The following is a 23,966-nucleotide window of genomic DNA, read 5'->3' as shown; positions in this document are numbered from 1 at the left end:
CACCGGGACCCGCTGCATGCCTCTCGCCCACTTCTGCACGCAGCTGCCCTGAGTTCCCAGGGATTCACGAAAGGTGTGTGACGTGACCTTTGTCCCAAAGCGTCTCCCAGCTCACCCAGTGGGCGCTGACCGGGTGTGCACTTGACACAAGGTCTTGTGCTGCAGCCTGGACGCAGAGACGGCAAGAAAGAGTGCGGACGCGGACACGCCGTATGTGACGAGGGCAAGTGGTGGCCACGAGGGAAAGCCAGGGGACCATGTGGAGGGTACCGTCCGTGTGGCTGCTCAACCCCACTTTGTTCCCCGAGTTCCTGCTGCCCATGTCAGGGCTAATCACCGGAGGCCGGGCCTAAAGAGGCGGCATGGCTCTGAAAGCCGGTGCGTCCCACCGCTGCGGGGGGACTTCTCATCCTGCACCCAGAGGAGACGCCCCCCCAGGGCAGCGCCCCTTCACGCAAGCATGTGCTCAGCGAGCAGCCCCTGATGAGCCTCACGCCCAGGCACCGGGAGGGGTGCCTGTGGGAAGACACGCTTAACGTGAGTCAGATGACATGTCGGGCAAACGCACTCTGGCTTGGGGAGGACCCCGGCTGCGTGCACAGAGCAAATGAAAATGATCAGCCCGTCTTCCTCCTGCACTGCCCGGATTCGGAAGCACTTTCAACTCTCAAATTCCACAGCTCTCAGGCAGCTGAGGATCTGTTTGGTAAAATTTCCTAAAATCTGCCTTTCTGCCCTGGAGATGCCTGTTGGTGGGAACTGTGTGTGGTGCTAGGTGAGGCCGCCCGGCAGCAGCTGCGTTTTCATGCCTTTAGAGAGGAGGGTGGGAGGAGCTCCTGCTCCGAGTTCACTCGTGGCAGCCCCTGATTTACGGCGCGGGAGGAAGAAAGAGCCCCACGAGGCGGGCGGTGCGGCCCCTGCTCTCGGCCCGTGGGCGTCTCACAGAGATGACTCAAGCCCACCCCGGCTCCTGCTCAAAATCCCCTCTCGCTATTGTTCCTGGGCTCACGGCTTCCTCTGAGTGATGCATCGGAAGTAGCTCCCTGAGCAGCTTGGCTGCCGGGTGACGCTGAGCTGTGAAGGGACAGTGATGCGGATGGTGAATCCGGCGGGATTCGGATGATGAACCTCCACGTGAAACAAGGGGGTGGTGAGGAGCCCTCGGGCATAGGAGCAAGCCCGTGAGCAACCAGGCCTCTGCGCCGTGCATGCTGCCGCTCTGGCAACCCGACTGCGGGCACCCAGCCAGTCCTTCCACCTGCATGTGGGGAAGGGGCACAGGCTGCGCGTGGGGGGCCCAGCTCCTCCCTGCCCGAGCTGCGGGACCTGAGGCCTCACTCATAAGGCCCAGACGACAGATGCCGACACCTAGCGGGTCGAGATCAGGGCCTGGTGGAACACCCCCAGTAAAGGGCTTGGCGTGGAGGAGGGGTGATATGAATAAGCTATTTTTATTGTTTAATTAAAAAAGTTTTTTTTGTAGAGATGGGGTCTCGCTATGTTGCCCAGGCTGGTCTCAAACTTGGGCTGAAGTGCTCCTCTCCTCCTTGGCCTCCTAAAGTGCTGGGATTACAGGCCTAAGGCACTGCGCCCGGCCCTGCCCTATTTTTAAAACTTTATTCTTATTGTAGTCGGCCCTCTGTGTGTTCCGCATCTGTGGATTCAACCAACCACAGATCAAAAATATTTGAAAACAACAGAGCAAAGAATAATACAAACAAAAACCCAGTACAGTGCAACAGCCATCACCCAGCATTTACGCCATATGGGTATCGTGAGTAGCCTACAGACGATCACGGTATGTGGGAACATGCGCAGGTCACGAGCCAAAGCTCTGCCATTCCCTACCCGGGTCCTGAGCGTCAGGGACTTGGCATCCTGGAACCAGCGGTGCACGGGGGACCTCGGCACTGCTGCTGACATTCCTGCGGATCTCCACTTTCGTGTCACACTGTTGGTGAAACCGGGAAGAACATCTGACCTTTGCCAGTCTCTGTAACTGCAAGGGATGGCCAGCTATTATATTTACTAGTAAAAAAGCCGTAACACTGGAACTGTTGTCTTTATTCCACTTCTTTCGTTGGTTTGGCCACGACATGCTCTCAGTCTCCCCGTTACGTGAACTGTCCTGTTTTTAAAGCTGCCGTTTCCAACGCGAACGTAGCCGCCTTCAAGCGTGGGCCCAGCCCACCAGGACCAGGGCAGGGGCCTGAGTCCCCCCGTGAGAGGAACGGCAGCCGGAAGGCTCTGAGCTGTCAGATGCTCCGACAGGCTCCTGTGTTGGCCTTCGCTGAACTCCCGTGAGTGCCGGGAGCCTGTTTTCGTGTCTAGACTAAAAGTAATAGAAGATCATAACGGTTTCAGAATTTACTTTTCAGAGAGCAACAGCCACAACTTTCTAAATAGGCTGGGATGCAGAGAAATTTACTTGGAGCTTTGCAGCAACTGTGAATCCTAGAAGGCCCCGGCTGGCAGAACCGTTCAGAGAGGAGGGTGGCTCCCGCAGTTGAGAGCCGCCAGCCTGTCACCTGGCCTTGGGGGGCTGGCACAGCAGGGTCACATCCTCTGAAGCTCCCCTCGAGGGACGCGGGTGGCCAAGGGGCCTCTGCCCAGCTCCAGGAATCCGTGCCCAAGCCCAGGGCTCTCAGTGTCCCTTTCCTGCGACCTGCCTTCCTGTCCCCGGGTGCGCAAGGGACTCCCGTCTCCCCAGGGGCTGCACCCGTGACTCAGAGCGTCACACTTGCCAATCGCTCTGCCCTTCCTTCCTTCCTGGCCAGCGGATCCCAGGACCTCACAGCTGCTCACACCTCCCAGGCGGGGTGGCCGCGCCCGCATCTCTCCAGCATGCTCCACGATGTGCCTATAAGGCATGCTTAATGATGGCCTTTAATCAAGGCCGTTTGTTCTAAAAACATAATTAATCTTGTGACATCGGAAAACAGCGCTGTTCGTTTTCTCACCACTCTTTTGCAACAAGAAGAAAACAAATTAATGGGCTGTAAAACCATCTTTCAGGACTTGGGCGGTCCTTTGGCAGCAACCCTGCTTAGCTTTCTCCCTGTGGGTCGAAGGCTGGCTTTTCTTCAGCGAAGGCGAAAACCAGGACACCTCCTCTACCCTGAAACCCAGACTCGCTGCAGTGGGGTCCAGGCCCAAGTGCAGGGCTCGCGGAGGATGCTCCTTTTGGGACTTCCTGGTGCCTTGGAAGAAAGGAAACTGCAGTCCCAGCTGTTTGGGAGGCTGAGGTGGGAGGATCGCTCGAATGTAGGAGTTTGAGTCCAGCTCTAAGAAAAACTGCTGCCGTGGTCCTTCTGCGCCCTCCTCTGCCCCGGCCATGGCTCCACCTTGGCTCTGTTACTGTGGCAACGCTTTCTCAAAATGGAAAAATGTCACTGCAGTTAGTAGAGTCCTGAACACTGGTCCCACCTGGCCTAGGCCTCTGATCCACTTCTCGCTAGGGCTTTGGGGACGAGATAGTTTTGGCGGGAAGTGCACTTGCATGCAGGTCACCAGACCCCTCTTGGTCAAGTTCCTGAACAGAAATCAATCCCACCTTGTTCTCTCGGCACAGCTGAGGCCGGACTCTGGCCACCATGCGGGTGACGGGAGGAGAGACTGAAGGATGCACACAGCAGCGTGCCCGGAAGGAGCCGGTGCTGGCTGGGAGCTGGCCGGCCGGAGGAGTGACAAACGTGCGGAGGGGGCTGCAGCCCCAGGACGCGTGGCTGTGGCCAGCAGAGCCCTCGGGCCGCCCTTCCACCCTCCCACCCCCGGGCTTCTGGGACACCGGGCAGGTCAACGCGGAGGAGGGACAGGCGAGGCTGCCCGCCGAACACCTCGGCCAGAAGCAACCACCTCACAGGCACCTGGTGACAAAAATGGCAGCTCAGCGTTCGGCCGAAGCCGCTCAAGCAGGCAACGCGGAGACACCGAAGGGGCGGGGACACCGGCTCTGAGCTGTGCAGGTGGTGGAGCGGCAGCCAGCCTGGGGGTGCACTGGGTGTCGGGGGAGCGGCTACGGGAGGCCCTGACGTTAGGCTTGGCTCGGACTCCACAGGACACGCAGGTTAGCGAAGCTCCATGGGAGAGGGACGTGTGTGCAGCTGGCATTGATGAAGACCCACCTGCCGCCTGTGGATGGGCCGGCTACATCCACGGTGGTGGGGGCCCGGCAACGGGAAGGACTGGTTTGGGGATCCCTGTGTGTCAGGCCAGACAGCGCGTGAGAGACAGGTGGGGCGGAGACGCCAAAGACGATTCCGAGGCTGCGGCAGAAGAGAGACCCAGGTTCCGGCTAAGGCTTATCCCGGCCCCACTGTGCGCGGCACCTGCAGGCACGCGGGTCCTCCCCAGGGGCTTCCTCTAGCAGGGGTCTCTGTGACCAAGGACACGCATGGCGGGCGGAGCAGGGAGAGGCGGGAGGGACCTGGCGGGGCGGCAGGAGGGCTGGTTCTGCTGCTGCAGGTGGAGTGACGACATTCTAGGTGCCACAGCTTTGAAAACTTTCTCAATATCCAGTGAAGGAGGCGAAAGAGATCGCTGTTCTTTGGGTGAAATAAGAAACCAGCTTTGAGCAGGCGAGTGCTTTTCGTAACGGGATTCTGCGTGATGGATTTTCCATGCCTGTGCACGCGCTGTGTCTCCAGGTGGTGAGAAGACCACGAGGACAAGCACGGGCATGGAAGCGGAGAGAAAGACACGGGCTCTGCGAGGTCCCATGCTGCACGCGGCACCGACGTGAGTCACAGACCTCAAAGAGGCACCGTGTGTCCGCAGGGGCTCAGGCGGGGAAACACGTGAGGTTCTGCAGGGGCTGGGGCTGGGGCTCGGATTCGACTTGTATTCCTCAAGGTGGGAACAGCAAACACAGCCATTTCTCACGTAAGTCTCCGTTCACTTTTGCACGTCTGAAGTGCTTCTTATGTGTGTTTTGGAGACAGGGTCTCGCTCTCTCTGCTGGGCTGCAGGGCAGAGGATTCGCCATGGCTCACAGCAGCCTCCAACTCCTGGGCTCCAGCCTCAGCCTCCCAGGCAGCCGGGACCACAGGTGCTGCCTGGCCGCCCAGCACATTTTTCTGTTTTTGGTAGAGACAGGGTCTCGCTCTTGCTCAGGCTGGTCTTGAACTCCTGGCCTCAAGCGATCCTCCCGCCTTGGCCTCCCAGAGTGCTGGGATTACAGGCGTGAGCCACCACTCTGGCCTAAAATGCTTCTTAACGTTAACACATTAACTGCCATGTGAGTTAGTTTTGAGCTCAGGGCCTTGTGAAGCACATGTAACTCACACATCTCTTCACCTTGGGAGCTGAGAGAACTATTTTTCAAGTTGCATCTAACTCATGCACAGAAAACAGTAAAAAATAACAAATTTTTCATTAAATTAGAAAGGATCATTTTGTTTTAGAAGTTTTTATTCTATTTTTGTAATAAAATACTGTGGCCCCAAGCAAAAAAATTTTTTTTCTAGTGTGGCAGTCAGTGCGTTAAAAAAAAATGCAAGTGAAGCCTGTGAGCCACTCAGGGTGGTCAGAACAAGAGAAGAGGAGGCTCGCTTAGTTATGTCCTGAATACGTCCTCAGCAGTTTGAAGATGAACAGTTACCCAACAAGAAAATACGGTGAGTTCCTGTCTCCTGTGCTACATCAGCAATCCTGGCAGAACTCAGGAATGTACCATCCATGGTGGAATAAGAGAAAAATCTGACCCTTAACTTGGATTTCAATCTCCAGGCAGCGAAGTGTCAAACTGCTGGACGGGCAGATGTGAAGCTTCGGTGGAGACCCCGCAGGTGAGCGAGGCTGGGGAGCTTCAGGAGGGCACGACCCGTCCCGCCTCCCCTGCAGGGCTCTCGGCCTCACAGTGACACCTCCGTGGAGCCGTCCTGGGTGCTGGAGGATGCTGAGCCACAACCCTGGCCGTGCCGAGGTACCAGGAGCACCCCAATGCACCCCAGGTAGGACAACCAAATGTCTCCCGGGAGGCAGAAATCACTCCCACTCGGGAACAGCCTTTCTACATTACTGGGAGTTTGATACACGTGAAGGACTCTTATCTGTTTACCAGAAAAGAACGGAAGGTTCTAACAGCCTTCCTACATGACCACACTCACTAGCTCAGATAACCCTGGCATGGCCTGGAAAACGTTACATCAAAGTGAAACTGCTCTAAACTCCCCTGCTTCCCAGAGCAGAGCCTGCACGGCGCCCGCCCGAGCGAGGTGGCCACTCACCTATGAGGGAGTTGAGGGAGGAGTAGGAGCTGACGCGGCGCATCTTGTCGATGGTCTCGAAGGACAGGATGTACTCCTCGTTCTCGGGGCTGCCCAGGGTGCTGCTGGCGCTGCTGCTGGTGCTGAGGTTGCCGGGGGAGAACGCCACCGCGCCGCCGGCTGCCGAGACACGGGGAGGAAGGTCAGCGTGGTGCCCCCAGGGCCCTCCTCTGGCCTTACAGTTAGGGGCACGGCTGACATGTGCATTTTCCTCTAAAACCACAGCCCACCACACGCACACACAGACACACACGCTCATGCACGCACACACACGTGTGCGCACACATACACACACACAGACCCTCACTGATCTCCCTGGGAGACGATGGGCACGGGGAGGGCAGGGAAGGGGGCGGAGCGCTCAGAGCAGCCGCTGGCAATGCTGGGTGTGCCCTGTGACCCGCTGCTGTGCCCGTCCGGACGCACAGCCGCCCACCACCGCGTGGCCGGCGGAGAAGGGGCCAGGGCAGAGCGGCACACGTCTGGATAACCAGACTCAGAAAACAAATCCAAACACCAGTTTCCAGTATCTTACATTCTTCTGTCAAACTCAGGTTCTGCAAAGACTTGTTCAGGTTCCTGGCGGTGGTGACGGCTCGAATGTTCCCATAGGAACTCACCGAACGCAGCCTAGGGGTGCAGGGACTGTCCCTCACCGGGGTCAGGCTCCCAGCCTCTGGGAAGGAAGGAGAGAGACAAGTGTCACCAGCAGGCATCGAGAGGGAAGGCCGGCGTCTCCAGTCTGTGGCCACGGCGGCAGGTGACGCAGCTGCCACCTGGACAAGGATGAGTGTGGGGGGGGCGCCTCACGGCTCAGCAGGGCAGAGCTGAACAACCGTTCATTGTTCTGTGGATGGTAAAGAAGACCTGGAACAGGGTGGCACCTGCGACCTCTCGGAGCCCACAGGAGGTGCCTGGTGGCACAGGCCATGGGCCACTGCGCTGGAGGCCAGGGCAGAGCCAAGCTGACCACACGCCCCGGGCATGGGCGGGACGGGGCCGCCGGCTGCTTTCAGTGGGCAGATTCACAAGCTCACTGTCCGTCTCCCTTCCCAGACGTGCTGGCGGCAGCCACGCTCCGTTATGGGCCAGAAGCCTGTCCACGGCAGGGGCCGAGTCTGAGGGAGAGACGGCCACGGCAAGGTGCAGGCGCTGCATCCAGCACGAAGCACAGATGTGGGAGGAGCAGCTTCCCAACTGACTCGCCGACAGCAGCGAGGCCACTCTGTGCGCGCAGGGAGATGGCTAAGTTCTTTCCTGCAAGCCCCACTGCACAAGCTTTCCGTCCTTCAAGATCTCCACGATGTGAATCCCGAAAAAGGGTAACAGGAAAGGCAGCGAGTCGGAGGGGCAGTGTGGCCCCTTTCCTGCCCCAGAGGACAGCAGTGGGCGGGACCATGCGGGGCAGGTGTCCCAGGGGCCTGGGCTTGGCCTTGGCCAGGGGGTGGCCCACCATCCTGACCAGGGGCTGTGACTGCCCCGGCAACGGGCTAGGGAAGGCCATCGGCGGGCTCGCAGCGGGCGGCGCTGTACCTGTGGCGGCTGGCGAAGGCAGAGGGTAGTTCTTTTCCTCCTCCATGAACTGCAAGGCCACGGTGCAGAAATTGCTCTCATACTGAACCACGAGATGACTCAGGGCCACCACCAGCTCCTGCCGGAGGGAGGACAGTGACACTTGGTGAGGCTGGAACACCATCGAGGGGCTGCATGGGACTCGCAAGCCCCCGCCGAGGGCTGGAGTCACCAGTGAGACGGGAGCTGAGCTGAGCGTGAGACTCTGCGGGCAGCAGTAGGGACAGGCCGACCTTCCAGCCAGTGGGGGCAGCTCTGCTCTCCCGCCCATCAGCAAACACTCTGCTCCAAGAGCAGCCTCGGGTTCGCCCTGAAGCAGCCGGTGAACCGGTGTCTCCCCGGCGCCCCCTTTCGGCTGGGACGGGGTGGGGAACTTAGGCTGCACAGAACCAGTGATTACGGGGCGCGAACCTCGGGCACTCATCTGTGATATTTCCACGTCTAAACAGGTAAGTGACTTTGCGAGTTTATAAAACTGCCTCGTCGCGTCGCTGACAAGCAGGCAGTGGGGAGGGGACACGCTACAGCCCGTGGGGGCTCCTGCTCTTTCGGATCACGACGGGGGTGGGGGGCTGCTCCCAGGGAGGAGGAGCCTGTCGCACCAGCCGCCAGGAGACGCAGCCCGTTAAAAGCCTCTAAATGAAGCAAACACACAAGTATCCGGTGCAGAAACGCATTTTGGAGAGAGTTAAACATTTAAAGCCCTGCTCTCAAAATGACGCACGTGGTGGGTGAGTCCCCACTGCTGCCGACAGGCCGTGTGGCTCAGTCCGGCACGGGGGCAGCCGCGGGAGCCTGCTGCCGTGAGGAGCGGGGCCGCCTACCTTCCGCACCACGGGGCTCCCGTCGTTGACCAGCTGAGCCAGCATCATGGCCACGTTGTGGTCGATGGTGGTGGAGTGGTCCGTCCTCTCGGCAGAGTTGCCCACAAACGTGCCGAGTGCGAACACGGCCGCACAGCGGACCTGCAAGGCAGGAGGCAGGGGTCAGGGGTCAGGGGTCAGGGGTCAGTCACCCCGCGCTGGCATGTGCACCATCGGCATCTCTGCCAGGCCGCCTGCAAGTTAATCCAGTTCAGTTGAGTTGAGAGTTCAGTCAGCACAGTCTCACGGGCCCAGAGTGTTTGCACGTGGACGGGGCAGCTGCAGGGGAGGAGCCGGGGAACAAGGGCGGCCCACGGACCCCACGGCCCCGGCGCAAGGGGCTGCGGTCAGGCTGAGGAGGCAGGAACTGCATTTCTTCTGGAATTAAAAGGACAAACCAGGCACCATGGAGTACGTTGATGACTGAGCCGGGAGTCCAGGGGAGGAGGCTGGGACAGGCCACGGCGAGTGGCTGGTGGCGGCAGGAGGGGCAGGCGTGGCCCGTCCTCTTCTCTGTGGAGAGAAGATCAACCGGCCCTGCCACACCAGTGACACCAGGCGCCCCGCCGCCTGCCGCTGACCACTGCTCACAGGCGCCCGTGGTTCACACGGAGTCACCAAGTGCAGGACTTGTCTTCCGCGAGGTCTGACTGTAGCACCCTGGCGCGGTGTGTGGCCCCTGACGTTTCGGCTGCAGAGCGGCCTGGAGCGCGCAGACCTCTGCCTGGCTCCCACGGACCCTTCCCTGCAGCGTCCCGGAGGACTCGGGGACTCAGGCCACCTCGGGGGGCAGGGCTTACCTCGGGGATGGGGTCGGACAGCAGGCTGTAGAGCTTCTCGTGGGCGCTGTCCCGCACCCCACACCACCGGGCCGAGTCGAAGTTCTGCCAGATCCGGCCCAGGCAGATGGCCACCCACTGGCGCAGCAGCGGGTGCGGGTCGCTGAGCTGCTCCAGGCAGATGGCGATCAGGTTCCCCTGAAGGCAGGCTTCCTGCGGGAGGGAGACGGCACAGGTGGTCCTCGGCCGTGGAGCCCGCACGTGGCGGGTGTCTGGCTGGGGTGACGGTCGCCACTGCTTCTCGGGAAGCTTGTTAATCACACCTCAGGTTTGCTCGATTTTCCACATTTTAAGTCCTGCCAGTTCAGATTTACCGAGCGGAGGGCCGGCCAGCTGAAGGGCCTGGCCTCTGCTGGGCACCTCTCCCCTGGCGTCACCCTGTGGCTGGCGTGCCCTGGTGCCCTCCCTCTGCGGCTGCCCGTGTCCCTGGACATTCAGAGCAGCAGTCCCCTCTCCAGACATGGGCGCGGGCTGTACTTGCTTCTCAGCACGGTCCACCACAAGCCGACGTTCGGCAGCGCCGGGGAGGGCCGGGGGCTGGGAGCAGCTGTGGTACCCACCTGGCCCGTGTTATAGCTGTTGACAATCACAGCGAGAATGAACGCCGTCATGGTCCTGTGTTCAGCCTGCAAAACAAAAACCAGCCTTGGTTTTGTGGCCCACGGTTCACTCCCGAAGCACCACGACGTCATCCTCAGAACCTCTGTGAGAAGCTAGAAGCACAACTGAAGTAACGAGAGCTGGCCTGACTGCTGGTTTGATTGGACTCTACAGGAAAGAGTAACCTTTTTAAAAAGACCCGACAGCACCGGGCTTGCCTCTGAGTGAACAGACTGCACGGGACAGGCACAGACACGGTGCCTCCTCCCCTGTGGTCAGACGGTGGGTCGTGTGGGTCAACAGGAAGCTCCCTGACCCCTCCGGCCCAGCCCAGTTCTAGTTCAGCATCCTGTCCTCCAGTCGAGCCCTTTGGTAGCAAAACGAATGAAGCCAACATTCTAATTTTGCTTCATTTTTTTCCTCCTTTCTGCTCTTGTACCGGACTCATCAATTTCCATTCTTTGCTCCTCTGTTGACTTGGGAATCAGTGTATTTTAGCTTCTAATGGTGCCCTGCGTTTTATACACATGCTTTGAACAGTCCCAGTGCATTCTACATTCCCCTGGGGTTAATGTAGGACTCTTAGGGTGCCCTAATTCCAACATTGCTCCCCATGTTTAGCTCCTAGAATCAGCACATGCTGGTGCTCAGTCCGACAGCGCGGCTCACTCGGACGCGCCCGCGTGTCTGCCCGTCTGCGGGGTGCTGTTCCCTGCACGTCACTCCCCGTCTGGGCTCAATCTCCCCCTCCCCGACCAATAGTCTTTACAGAATCCTCCGCAGGGTGGACAGTGGCAACTGTCAGTCTCTGTGGCCCCACTCTGCAGTGACAGGTAGGGGTGGAGTCCAGGCTGGCAGCCTCGGCCCCGTCACCAGCCGGTGCTGACGGAGTCACAGTCTGTGCCCCCGGCCACCCGGCTGCAGATGACCCTTCTGTTCATTCTGGTTATTTTTAGGATTTTTCTTCATTTTTTAAAGTTATGATGCTTGCTACTTTCATTATGATGTGTCTATGTGTGAATTTGTTTTTATTTACAGTTCTCAGGGTTCACTGTGTTCTTTCAATCTGAAAACTTGTTTCTTTCTTCAAACCTGGAGAATTCCCAGTCATCCTCTGATCAAACACGGCTCCTCTCCTTCCCCTACCCTGTCGTTCCGGAGCGGCCTTCCTCAGCCCCTCAACGTCCCTCCCGCGTCCCCGTGGCTTCCTTCCTCACGTCCCAGAGGTCACCACAGGTCATTCCCTCCCCCATTCCCTTCTTGGCTGTGTCTGTTCTGCCGTCTAATTCGCCTACTGAGTTTCCAATAGCAGTGGCTGTCTTCTTCCATTGCAGGTTCTGTTTTTTTCCCAGATTAGAAAAAAATCTTTTATCATTTTGGAGAATGAGTAAGCAGCAGAGAATACATTGTTCTCCTACAACAGGCACAAACGCATCCCTCAAGAAACGCCACAGTGGCTTACTGTTTGGCAAAATTAACCAAGTTGTTTCAATTCAATCATTTGGAACATACTCCATTGACGTTATCGTCTTTTTCGCCCTTGGTTTCCGCTCTTGGGTGCCAACGCTCCCGTCTTCTCCCTGCTTGTCCCCCTCCCGTGGCTGGGCTGACGTGGGGCTGGGTACAGGGCGTGTCTCTGGCCCAAGTCTGTGCCGCGAGTGTCCCCACAGCAAGGTTCTGCACGTGCTGCTTCCGGGACCCCAGATTTCAAGGGTCCCGGGTTCGTGTTACTTCCTCGCTGTGTCACACACACAGGTAGTGCGAACTCAGAACCTGAGAGTAGGACAAGCCTGAGGTTTCAGTTTTTATGACGGCCCTTCTTTTTCCCTTCCACCAGACGTGGGGAAGCGGCAGTCTCAGGAGCAGGGGCGGGTCTGCTAGTGTTCCTTCAACGAGGGGACAGTGCCACCTCGCAGGCCCGGCTTGAGTGTGGCTGTGGCACTCAGCAGTGCCACCGCTCGGGGCCTCACGTCCTGTGCAGGCTCAGGGTCCGGGTGCGGCACGGAAACCCTGGGGTCAACATGACGGCCCCGTCCGCTGCCCCCCACGGCGCCCCTGGACCTCTCCCTCCAGACTCTGGCCCTTGGGGGCTTCCTTTTCCTTCTCTTAGACCCACTGTGCGCTCGCAGGTCCCGCACGGTGCGGCTGGGGTGGGGCCCGGCTCGTCACCGTCACCGAGCGCCAGCCTACGCTGCTTCCTCATTTGTCCGATCTGCACTCACACTCTCCTTGAAGAACACGTGTGTGCTGATTTCCAAATTCTCGTGAACTTTAACTGTCACGGTGATGCTTCGCTACCACACTCAAGTTAAAGCACGTGGCACTATTTACCTTTCAGGTAACGGTCCTGTTTATAATGTTTTCTATTTTATTTTTAATCATTTAGTTTAGGAAACCAACCAGAGGGTGAAATTACATACAAAAGTTCCTTTGTACAAACAAAGCCACCTAAGAGTGTGTAAACAAGCTGATATACTTAAATATTCTGGCAAAATTAAGTTATATTAATACTTACTTAGGGTCTCTGTTTTGTTCTAATTACTACGCTGGGAGCTAGAGGTTGGGAGCAAAAGAATTAATTATGAAGCATTTATGGGATGTTACTACATACCCTACTATATGCCAGATTACTAATTCTTAAACAATTTAATGCAATAAAAGATATTCAAAATTTAAACTTTCAGTCTTTTCTTTTCTTCTTCCTTTCTTCCCCCGCTCTCTTCCTGAAATAAGGCGAATCACTGTCTCAAGTTCCAGGCCCTCTGCATTACGGACACAGCCGCACTCGTTAGTCTAACTCAGCGGGTGCGTGCAGGAAGCGCGGGCTTCCCCACGTTGCGAAGGAGCACCGGCGAGAATGCACTGAGGTAAACCAAGCGGAACCAACCTGCGTGTCCACGTCAACTGCGGCTCTCGCCAGAGACAGACAGGAAACGATGGCCGCGCTGCCGCGGCACCCAGCAAAGCAGCGCCGGCCGCGTGGCAGGGCGCCTCCGCGACCTGGCCTCGCCCCTCCCTCCGGGACCCTCTCCCCGGGCCCGCGAGCCCGAGGGGCCACCCTGCCCCTCCCGCCCCTCTGGAAGGGTCTCACAGCAGCCAGACACGCAATCGCAGACAAACGACACCCGTCTCGAGGCTGCCGGAAGGGCATGGCGCACGGTCCTTACCGGCATGTAGGGGTCTGCCAAGACCGAGAGGAAGTACTTGTGGCCGTTGTCCTTGACGAGGTCCGCCTGGCACGACTGCGGAGAGACGACAGGAGGGAAGCCGTGAGTGCCGAGGCCTAGAGGGTCGCCCTGTGCTTCTCACGACACATGGACAAGCGAGTGGGCAACGAACGCTCTGTGTCTCCATTCTCCTCTCAAGTCTGATTCTCATGTGAAGCAGCAGCCAGGGTTGTTGTTTGCAGACACATGTCCCCTGGCTGAGGGAAAAGGGCTGGGGTCCTACATATTCTCAGATGTGAAGCGTCCAAGACAGGCTCTGAAAAAACCTTCTGGCCACCTGAGGGCAGGAGGGTCCTGCAGCCCACACCCCCCTCCTCTGCCATCCTGGGCCCGCCCTCCCGCCCTCCCCGGAACGTGTCCCACACCCGGAACCAGCCCCATTTCTGTAGGCCCTGCCAAAGCTTTTCTCGCAGTTTTGCTTGAACTTATAAAATACTGAAAACCAATAATCTGTGTGAACATAACACACATCATTTGTGTCACACGGCTATGTTGTAACAGGTGCTTTTTAGAGGCCCAACTCCTCAGCCCAAAGGGGCAGCTCTAAGGTGGGATGTTTAATTTTAAGAGCTAAAGAAGCTGTCAGGTATGAGATTCTTCCCACCTCTTCCGTTCATCCTGTACCTGCGAACACAATCGCACCTACGCAGTCACCACTCACCACACATTTCTGAGGGCCTACTATGTGCGGAGCAGCGGCTTGGTCCTGGAGACACAGATGTGTTCCTGCCCTGCTCGCAGTCCCTACAGGAGCAGTGACCATGCAGGGGCGCCCCAGGCTGGGGAGCTGGGGACGGGGTGGGGCGCGTGCTTTCTGGAGAAGCTATCTAAGCGGAGGAGCAGACGGGATTGCCTGAGGCAGGAAGGGCAATGTGCGCGGACACGAGAGCGAGAGGAAACCTGGTTCTGCTAGGAAATGCCAGGTCCAGTCCTGGACCGAGGGGGTGGGAGGAAGAAGGGATGGGGATGGCCGGAGGCAGATGGCACGGGGCCAGGATGTGCCCCAGAGCCCGGCAGGAGCTGCTGCCTGGGATGGACAGGGCGGCGGGCCACAGGTTGGGCAGGGCAGGCTGGCACCCACAGGGGGTGCTGAGCCAGAAGGAGTTAGACTAGAGCCGGGGGCAGCTGGGGGCCGTGGGCGACAAGGACAGAAGGACGAGGTGACCCCAGAGACATGAGGATCTGAGTGGGCTGGGGCAGCCCACTGAAAGGGGGGGGCACTGTGCTGGTCACAGAGGGGTTAAGGGGACGGGAGTCCAACGTGGGCGCACTGCACCCACGAGACACACAACAGAGCTGTTGGGAGGAAAGCGGGCACAGGTCTGGAGCATGGAGCCTGGTCAGAGCAGACGCCTAGGCGAGAGGGGACACGCGTGTCAGGTAGTAACTGGGGATCCAGGCACACGCGTGTCAGGTGGTACCCAGGGACCCTGCAGGCTCTGGAGTATGGAGGGCAGGACTGAGGCCGGGGACAGGGCCTGGGGGATGGAGAGGACACGGGTCCCCTAGCGGGAAGGGCTTCCCTGTAGCAGAAGAAACGGGGTCTCGTGGACGGCCTGAGGAGCTGGCCCGGCTCTGAGGCTGCGTCAATGGGAGCTGCGGCCAATCTGGGGGCCTTCTGCAAACGCTGGTTCTGGGCAGGAGGCGAGGGGTCACGCCCTGGACAGTCAGGGGCTGAGGATACTCTGGGGGGCTCAGGCCCACAGTGCTCGGACGAGCTCTCCGTGTGCACGCAGGGGCAGCAGGGCAGGGTGTGAAGAAACCGGGTTTCGGGCTGGGCCCTCCCTCCTGGGAGCCACGGGACCCAGTACAGGTTTAGAAATCTGCGCTCACGTCATGGAATCAAAGATTAAATAACACGTGTAAACGCAATTTGACAACCAGGGGTGCTATTATTCTTGGAGAGAAAGTGACACAGAATGAGGTCGCAGCGTTAGCCAGGATTCCAGGATCAACACCTGGAAAAGCTGGCGCGCGGCCCTGGGGACAGCACGTCTGCAGGGGGGGCGGTGCGTGCTGCCGGCTCCCGGCATGCTCCACTCCAGAAGACAAAGGCCATTAAGGAACCGGGGATCGGGTTTGAGAACCGAATTTCTGAGGATCAAAAGGAGAAAAGCTGCAATCTATTCTCAGCCCCCAGTGCCCCCTGCACGGCAGTGCCCGCCCACGGGGCAGGGGTGGCTCTCAGATGGCGCCTGCGGTGACAGCAGCCCGAAGCCCTGTCCACGTCCCAGGGGTGCTCTCATAATGCGGTGTTTCCCCTCACATCAATACACCGATGAGGCGGGCTAGTCGGCCGCTCTGCCGCAACGGAGTGAGGCGGGCGGGGAGCGGCAGGTCAGGGGGCCGCGGGCAGTAGGGCCAGCGAAGCACGTGGTGTTCGAGTGACACGCTTGGGAGGGTCCTTGCCTTAGCTGAGGGTTTTGAAAAACAAACTGAAGAGCACAGACTTGATGTCCTCCCCGTCAGACTCGGCCAGAGGGCCGGGAGCACTAGGCCGGCGCCCACCAGGCCTGGGAATAAAGGCTCCTTCCTTTGTTTCCGAACCAGAGGTTCAGCAAGCCAGATCGAAGCCCACGCATCCACCGGGAAGCTCCTTAAACAGGTCTTGTCAACCAGCAGTAACACGTCACTAACTCCTGTCTCACTGACTCTGAATTCGAGGCACGTAAGTCAGAGGATTGGAAATGAGACCGAGTCACGTATTAAAAGATCTCTGTTGTGATGAGGCTGCTGAGCCGCGGAGGGACCCCCGGCGATGACAGTATCACGTGCCCACCTTCTGTTTCCATGCTCACTGCGCGTCACTCTGTGTTGGTTCACGATGTGCCCTGACTTCTCACTGAGTCAACCCGGGGAAGCTCCCCAGGAAACTGAGGGCAGATGCAGATGCAGCCAAGTCCTGGGCTGGGACAGGGTCTGAGCTGCTGCTCTCCGGGCCTCAGAGTGGACCCGCCTTGGCCTCACGTCCTGTGGCTATCATCTTTGTCACACCCACAGAGCGAGAGCTGAGGGGACAGGAGCCAACCACCGGCAGGAAGAGGGAGGGTCTTTCTGTTCCCACCGAAAAAGGCACCGTGTGCGCTGCACCCCCAGGCAGATGGGGGCTGCCCTGTGGGCCTCCTCCAGAAGCCGAGACCCCCTGGCTGCAGTGCTGAGGGCCTCGCCACGGCTGAGCAGAGTCCCGGCCTCTCCCCCGCTCGCCCCCAGCAGGCCTCGCTGCGGCTTGGAGCAGCCCCACAGGCATAGACAGGGGCCTCTGCGTCGCCCCCGCATGGCTGACACTCTGCCTCCACTCGCCAGCGCTCCACTGCGCCCACCTATCTTGCGAGGGGCCAACTGCCACCCCCACCAGCACCTAGTCCAATCTGCCCAGGGTGTGGGCTGAGTGGCCTGGCAGGAGCCGGTGACTCCCACAGGGGCAGCTGAGGACAGTGACCACCTTTTGCTTCCTCTCTCTGCTGTGCACTTCACCCCTGGCAGCCCTATGGCAACTGAAAACAACTGCCCCCTCCTGCGAGACACCTCCCGTGTCCCCGGGGGGAGGGGCACAGGCAGACAGACCCCGTGGCAGCCTGGCCTGTCCCCGCCCGGGCTCGGTCTCGGTCTCTTCCCCGGGGGGTGGGGTGGGAGGGTGGGGGGGTGTCTCTGAGGCCTGAGCCGGTGCTGGGGCGGGTGGGACCGGCTCCCAGGGGAGGGGCGGCAGGGCCTCTGCTCTCTGGGTCCACAGTGCTCCAGGGACGGTGTGAGGGCATTTGGATCTGCCCCACAGAGGGAAGCCGATTCTGAGCTGAGGCCTTCTCAAAAGCAGCCGCCTCATTTAACAAGGATGACAGCCAGAAAGAGGCCATTTTGTCTGGCAGTGACAGTCTCCCAACGACAGCAGCCACCCGAACAGCACGTCCTCGCTGAGCCACCACTTCTGCTTAAGATGCGGCTCTCTGTGAACATGTGGCCCTAACACCACAATTTTGTTGGTTTTCTGAGTATTACAACCCATAGTTTAGAAATTAAACAGACCATCAAAGCAATTAAATTATGTTAAAACGAGGGCACCGGTAGTCCCAGCTGCTCGGGAGGCTGAGGCAGGAGGATCCCTTGAGCCCAGGAGCTGAGGCTGCAGTGAGCTATGATGACGCCACTGCACTCTACCCAGGGTGACAGAGCGAGAGCCCGTCTGTTAGAAAAAAGAAAAATAGGCAGGAGCAGGAAGGACAACGGGTTCTGGGCTGGGTTTCATGTGAGGACAGTCCTGAGCAGAACTGGCAAAGCGGCCTGTGGGCAGGGTGACAACCGCTCACACTGTGTCGGTTTGCAGTTGGCCGCAGGACGGCAGAGCAGGAAGGTGAGTCTGACAGGGGCTGAACTGACAGAAGGAACCCTAGAAAAATCTCAGAAATACAAAACCAAGCAATAAAATAAAACAACTCCAAGACTGAACCTTTATGTAAGTCTAAATAATGAAAAGAAATTAAAAGAACCATATTTTAGACCCTAAAAAGATAATAAAACCGCATGAAGGAGGAAAGTGCCCGGAGCACGTCACGGCCACACGTGTGCTGAGAGCAGGTGCCCTCGGAGGACGCTTCACCCGGGTGGTGTCCCCCCCAAGCACATCACCCCAGTCCAACCGCGAGGAAGACGTCAGACATGCCCCACGGCGGGACAGGCACAGAGCGCCCGAGCAGCGCTCCCCGCTGCCAAGGCCGTCACAGACGGGGGGTCTGAGGAACCGTCCCAGCCAGGAGCAGCCCGAGGAGACGTGTGGGGTCCTGGGTGGGGTCTCGGGACGGGACGTGGAGGCGGGCGCGAAAGCTGAGAAAATACGAATGAAGTGTGGACTCCAGTTACTGACAACCTATCAGTGTCGGTCATCAGTGGTGACGAACGCGCCCCAATAACGTGAGACGCCAGTGACAGGGAGAACCGCCTGTGGATATGTGGGAACTCTGTTTGCTATCTTCTCAAGTTTTCTGCAAATCTAAAACTGTTCTAAGAGGGAAAACGTATTAACATAAAAACTACGGGAACAGGACAGTTCCTTGTCAACCGTTCCACAATCAGAATTTTTTAACAGCTTCACTGAGGTACAAGTGACATACGAGAATTACACATATTTAAAGTATGGGGTTTGACAACCGTGGACACAGGTACTGTGGGGACACGAGAAACCACCACCACAACTGAGGCATCGAGTCGTCCCCTCAGGAGTCCTGGGGCCCCTCTGTCACCTGTCCTCCCACGCTCACCTGCCCCTGGGCAGCAGGATCTGCTTTCTGTGACTACCGATGGCTTCGTGTTTTCCAGAACGTTACCCAGACGCAGCCGCGCAGCACTGTGCTTTCCCTGACCTCTCTCAGCGCAACTACTCTGAGGTCAGGCCGTGCTCCGGCACTGCGGAGCGGGCAGGACGGAAGCCACGTGTGAGAAACGCAGCTTCCTACTCATTCGCTCGCCGGCGCGTGGTGCGCCCTGTGGGTGTGCTGCCCACAGCAGAGGGCCTGCCTGTGACCACGTCCCCACCCGACTGCGAGTGTGACGGGAGGTGACCTTGGTGTCACCTGCAAACCTCAGCACACGGCGCTGGGCCCAGGTCTCTGCGGGGTGAGCACGAGACGGGAGGGCCCAGCAGCCGCCAGGCCGGGGCTGACGCGTGTGGCGAGAGGGGGGCGGGCAGCCTGGGGCGTGACCGACACCTCGGGGGGCAGCGGGGCCTGATGCTCTACTCCCAGGTCAGGGTCAGGGACGGAAAAGCAACTTTGGGGACAGAGGGGCTGATGCGGGGTCTGGGCCAGGCAGGCCCGAGGACTGCTCACGGTCAGTGAGTGCTGCGGTCCGGAGCACGGGAAAGGGGGGCTGCAGCGGGGACAGCGCGCAGGGCGCAGAGGCAAGGCCAGGCACGGAGCGGGGGCCGCTGAGGGGGCACTTTACCCTGGAAGAGCGGGAGCGACGAGCTGTGCCCGGCAGGAGGTGGCAGTGACATCCTACACCGGGAGGGGCAGGGAGGCCATGGGGTCCCACATGGCCGCACCCGCTGTCGCGTGGGGCGGTGCAGTCCCGGGTTCAGAAAGAAAGCCGGGGAAGGGGTCGGCCTCGCTGAGGCGCGAGGGGACGGATGGAGACTACTCACACTGTCCACGGCGAGGATCTTGGCCCAGATGAAAACCAGCAGCGGCCTGAGCTCCCGGGCCGAGCTCTGGAGCAGCTTGAGCACGTAGGGGAAGATGCCGACAGACAAGGCCTGGGGAGAAGGGAGGGCGTCAGTGCGTGTGCCTGCGGGGACAGGGTGGCATGGCGGGGGCACATCCAGCCACGCGGGGACCCTGCATGTGCGGGCAGCGTGGCGGGAACGAGTGAGCCTCCCGTAAGGGGAAGAGGCTTCCTCCAGGTTTACTCCTCTCCGACTATCCCTGGCAGCTGCCGGGTGCTTCCAGCCTGGACGGGTCTAGAGGCCACGAACATGCCACTGCATGGCTGGGAGCCCACAGTCCTCGCCCGCGGGTGGCCGTCCGCTCTCAGCACAGAGCATCGGGCGCCTTCCTTGTGGCGCTCACGTACGGGCCACACCCGCCTTGCTCCAACCTGCACCGGAGGTCAACCCTGGAGAAAGACGCCTGCCTTTCTCTGCCACGCTTTGCCATCTTAAATGGTCACTGCTGCCGCCCTGTGTGAACAGGATGAGTGACCAGAAGCTTCAGGACTGCGCCTGCGTAAGGGCCAGGACCCGCCAGGGGACCCAGACTCCTGCTGGGGGGAGCCACCACGTGGGGCTCGGGGCCACTCCGTCGAAAGCCTCACACCGACGTCCCCTGTCCTGCAGCAGCGAAATCTAACACCAGGAAGGGAAAGAGGGCAAGGCCCAAACCCAAACCCCGCAACACGGGCACCACGGAAGCTGCACAGACCACAGAGTACGCTCTTCAGGGGTCTCAGGACGCCCCCGTGGTGGAAACTCACCCTGGGTCACAGACTACACCGTGGAGTCCAATCTCCACCCTGGGGATTAATGCAGAAGGTACGTACCAGGCTCACCGCCCAGGGACCCAGGTCCAAAAACCTGCCCAGCAAGTCCAGGGCTCGCAGCCGGTGCACCTGGCTCAGCAGCACCTGGAGAAACAAGAACGAAACTGGAAACCACATGGCCCTCCGACAGGGCTCCCGCCCGAGCCACCAGCTTTGCAGGGTCCGGGCCACACAACGCCCACCTGGCGCTGGGCTGTCACCTGTGCACCTGCAGCTGGTGCTCCTTCCCCGTAGGGCCTGCTTTTGGACAGGCCGAGAAAACACTCTTTATTGTTTCATTATGCAGATAAAATAGGCTTACTGTAGAAAGTACTGGAACAAACACTTCTTAATTGTATTTTTTAAAAAAACCTCATTGGTGACATTTTGGTATATGGACTTCCAGACATTGTTCTCTATGTACACCCTTCTCGTATTGACTCTAAACTAGGTAACGTATTATTGTACTTCTCATTTCCTTTTTAACTAAGTAACGTGTTCTGGCCGTGCCGTTCCCAGCGGCAGCACGGCACCGCGCTCACGGAAACACACGTGATTCCTTTAAGCAGCCCCTCTACTGCCAGACCTCTACGTCAGCAGCAAAACCTTGCTGCCGTACACAACGCTGTGGGGACATCCTGCTAGGTACGCACCTGCACACTCCTAGGAGAGTCGAGAGTGACAAGGACCAGTCAGGGCACATTTGCTCATGGTGCCAAATTTCCCCCCGGCTGAGATTCTCACTTTCAACAAGCAGCACACAGTGTCTCTTCCCGCCGCCTTTGCTGGTTGCCAGGCAGTGCCCACTGCTGTGTGGCCTCGGGTGACTTATTTAACATCTCTGAACCTTAATTTATTAAGGATAACAGGACACCATACCACAAGGGTTTTATTAAGTAACAAGGGGGTGGGACAACACCAGCCCGTACGACACTATTATCATCATTTGCCAACGTGATGGAGAAAATACATTGCTTTTTAACCTGAATTTCTTTGATCACAAGTGGCATCGAGCACTTTTTCACAGGTTAATCGGTTATTTCGCTACTGAACTGGCCGTGAATGTCCTCATTTTTCTACCTCAGTGTTTGGCTTTCCCTTATGGATGCGTGAGAGTTCTGTATGGATGAGAGCGCAATCTATGCCGTGTGTTTTGCATGTATTTTCTTTCTGTTACATCAAAGTTTTACATTTTTGACGGAGTCACTTATGTTGCTCCTCCCTTTACGGTGCTCACATGGGAGGGCGAGCACCGGGTCCCTCGGATCCAGAGCGTCCCGGGACAGGTGTTCCCAGGGCAGGCGACCGCGCAGGCTCCCAGCCAACCACCTGGTCGTCCCTGAGCGGCCGGCAGAGCTACGGACAGATGTGACCTGGGTGGCCTGACCCAGCCGGGGGTCTCGGAAGGTTTCCCCTCCCAGCTGAGGAGATGCACAGGACACAGTCGGGCAGCCGGATCCCGAGGGTGACGAGGGTGATGACTGGGTTCCAGGTGGAGGAGCCGGGACAGGCTGGGGTGTCTGAGGCCCTGCACGCTGGTGCCGAGAGCCTGGCTTGTCCCGAGAGCGAGAAGCAGCCACGGGCTGACGGTGAGCAGCAGGGACCTGTCCAGTCTGCCTGCTGCGGGGACCTGCCTGGCAGGCGGCTGGGGTGGGGAGAGGCGGACCTGAACGTGGTGCGGAGAGAGCCGGAAGGCCGAGAGGAGGAGGGGCCAGAAGAGGAAACTCAGGAAGAGAAGGTTCGGAATGAGTTTGACAGCCATCGAGAAGCAAGAGGAAAGGACAAGAGGTTAGGGACAAGGGGGCCACCGGCAGGGAGGGAGCTGGGTTGGAGGAGGGGTGGGCAGCACGGGCCGGGGGACGGGGGAGCAGGGGACGCGGCTCCCGGGGCGGCAGCAAGACTTCTGCAGAGGATGCCGCGGAGCCGGGACTATGGCACGTGGTGGGGTCGTGGGGGTGGAAGCCAGACCAGGCGGGGGACGGGTTGGGGGCGCCTGTGAGGGGAGGGTGGGAGCCTGGCGTGTCCAGCTGGTGGGCAGGTGAGGAGCGGTGGGCCCAGTGGCTGGAACGCGTCTCGTGTCACCCTCAGCTGGTTTGGCGCGGCTTCGTGTTGGCGTCAGGAGGGGCGTGTGAGTGGTGCCCTCTTGCTCTCGTGTTTCAGAGATGCTGCGAGGTTCTCTGGTTCAGACGCGGAGAGCGGTGCGTGGGACGGCTCACGGGGCACGTGAGTTGGAACCTGATCCCTCCTCTCCACCATCCGGCTCTGAGGCTGTCTGCGCCAAGGCGGCCCGGAACTCAGGCGCTGAGGGCAAGTCAGCAGGGAAGTGCGGGCTCCGAGGTCAAGCCGACTCGATCTCAATCCTGCCTCTACCACTTGCGAACTGTGTGGCTTACGTTGCTATTACTGACTTCGGGAACTTCAATTTCCTTATCAAGAAAACGGAGATAATGTTTGACTGTGGCTTATGCTCAGAATTAAACGAGACAAAGCTCATCAAGTATCTAGCGCGGCGTCGCCCAGCACGAGGGCGCTCGGTGCACGATGCCGGTTTTGATCACCCTGCGCTGTTTGTGGACAACACGAAGCTGCTGAGGACGAGTCTCCAGGCGACCCGGGTGAGGAGAGCCTTCTGCGAAAGGAGGCAGTCCCAGGTTTAGCTTCAGTCCGCAAAAATCAAAGACATCAAACAGACCTAAAGCTCACCTAGATTATTTGCTTTGCTATTTAATGTAAACAGGGGCAGAGCCCCGTCTGTGAGGCAAACAGTTGCAGAGCGACAGGTGGCGGAAGGCCCGGGCAGCACAGGGCAGGCGCAGCTCCTGCTGCTGCTTCCGAGCACGCTGACCCGGTGGCAAAAGTCCCCCTCGTAACTCTTCACAAATGACACAGGCAGGGGCGCGAGTTCACCGTCACTACAGACGCTCCTGGTGCCACATCCATGCGGCGCACGCTGACGCCTCCCTGCCTGAGTCAGCGCCTGAGAATCGTAGGCAACACAGTGTTCTGTGCTGCAATTATTAACATTTTATTTGAAAATAAACATTGTCAATAAAGAATATTAGGGAAAACGTTGAGTACTGGTTTTTCCAAACATTATTTGCACTTTTTAAAAAACCAAAAAAAACCTCCAGTTTCATACCATTCCAGGACCTGTGGGAATTACGGAGATAATGGTAGTAAACGAGCCGCCGAGATTTCCCTTCGCCTGTGAATCCAACTGCAGACTAATCACGGCTCTACAGACACCCACATCATGACGGAGCTGCAGGGTGCCCGCGTGTCACCCGCGTGTCACCCGCCTTGTGCACGGACCGAGCTGGGCTTCTGAGGCCGGCGCAGGCCCCTCACGAGGCAGAGTCCGCAGTTGCGGCCCCGGAGCGCCAGGCCCCACAGGCCGGGCACCTGGCGCGCCCAATGCCTGGTAAGCGGTGCGACTGTAGTGTCCCGAGGTGCACAACGTTTAACGGTGACACTCCAGGTTGTTATTCTGTTGCTACCTACTACTAATCCTGTACTTTTTATGTGTAAAAAATTCTGAGAGCAAACCAGGTTTTCCTAGTGAAATGTTCATATCGAGTTGCAAGATCTGTGCACAGG

The 23,966-nt window shown here is 58.8% G+C and overlaps 1 protein-coding gene across 4 annotated transcripts in view; it reads right to left on the bottom strand.

Moving 5' to 3' along the window:
• The window catches only part of RPTOR (regulatory associated protein of MTOR complex 1), a 272,593-nt gene that overhangs the window by 40,080 nt on the left and 208,547 nt on the right, over window positions 1-23,966 (bottom strand). For all 4 annotated transcript variants that reach the window (XM_045569639.1, XM_045569640.1, XM_045569642.1 and 1 more), the window contains 9 exons: window positions 20,391-20,474; window positions 19,498-19,608; window positions 13,308-13,382; window positions 10,101-10,166; window positions 9,502-9,693; window positions 8,663-8,803; window positions 7,800-7,917; window positions 6,802-6,942; window positions 6,228-6,386 (listed from right to left, as the gene is read on the bottom strand). In XM_045569639.1, the coding sequence (XP_045425595.1) occupies window positions 6,228-6,386; window positions 6,802-6,942; window positions 7,800-7,917; window positions 8,663-8,803; window positions 9,502-9,693; window positions 10,101-10,166; window positions 13,308-13,382; window positions 19,498-19,608; window positions 20,391-20,474 (1,087 nt within the window). The remainder of the gene's footprint in view (window positions 1-6,227; window positions 6,387-6,801; window positions 6,943-7,799; window positions 7,918-8,662; window positions 8,804-9,501; window positions 9,694-10,100; window positions 10,167-13,307; window positions 13,383-19,497; window positions 19,609-20,390; window positions 20,475-23,966) is intronic.

The sequence above is a fragment of the Lemur catta genome, chromosome 15 (genome assembly GCF_020740605.2).
Source record: "Lemur catta isolate mLemCat1 chromosome 15, mLemCat1.pri, whole genome shotgun sequence".
Lineage (NCBI taxonomy): Eukaryota > Metazoa > Chordata > Mammalia > Primates > Lemuridae > Lemur > Lemur catta.
This window is presented reverse-complemented; position numbering and strand designations above follow the sequence as displayed.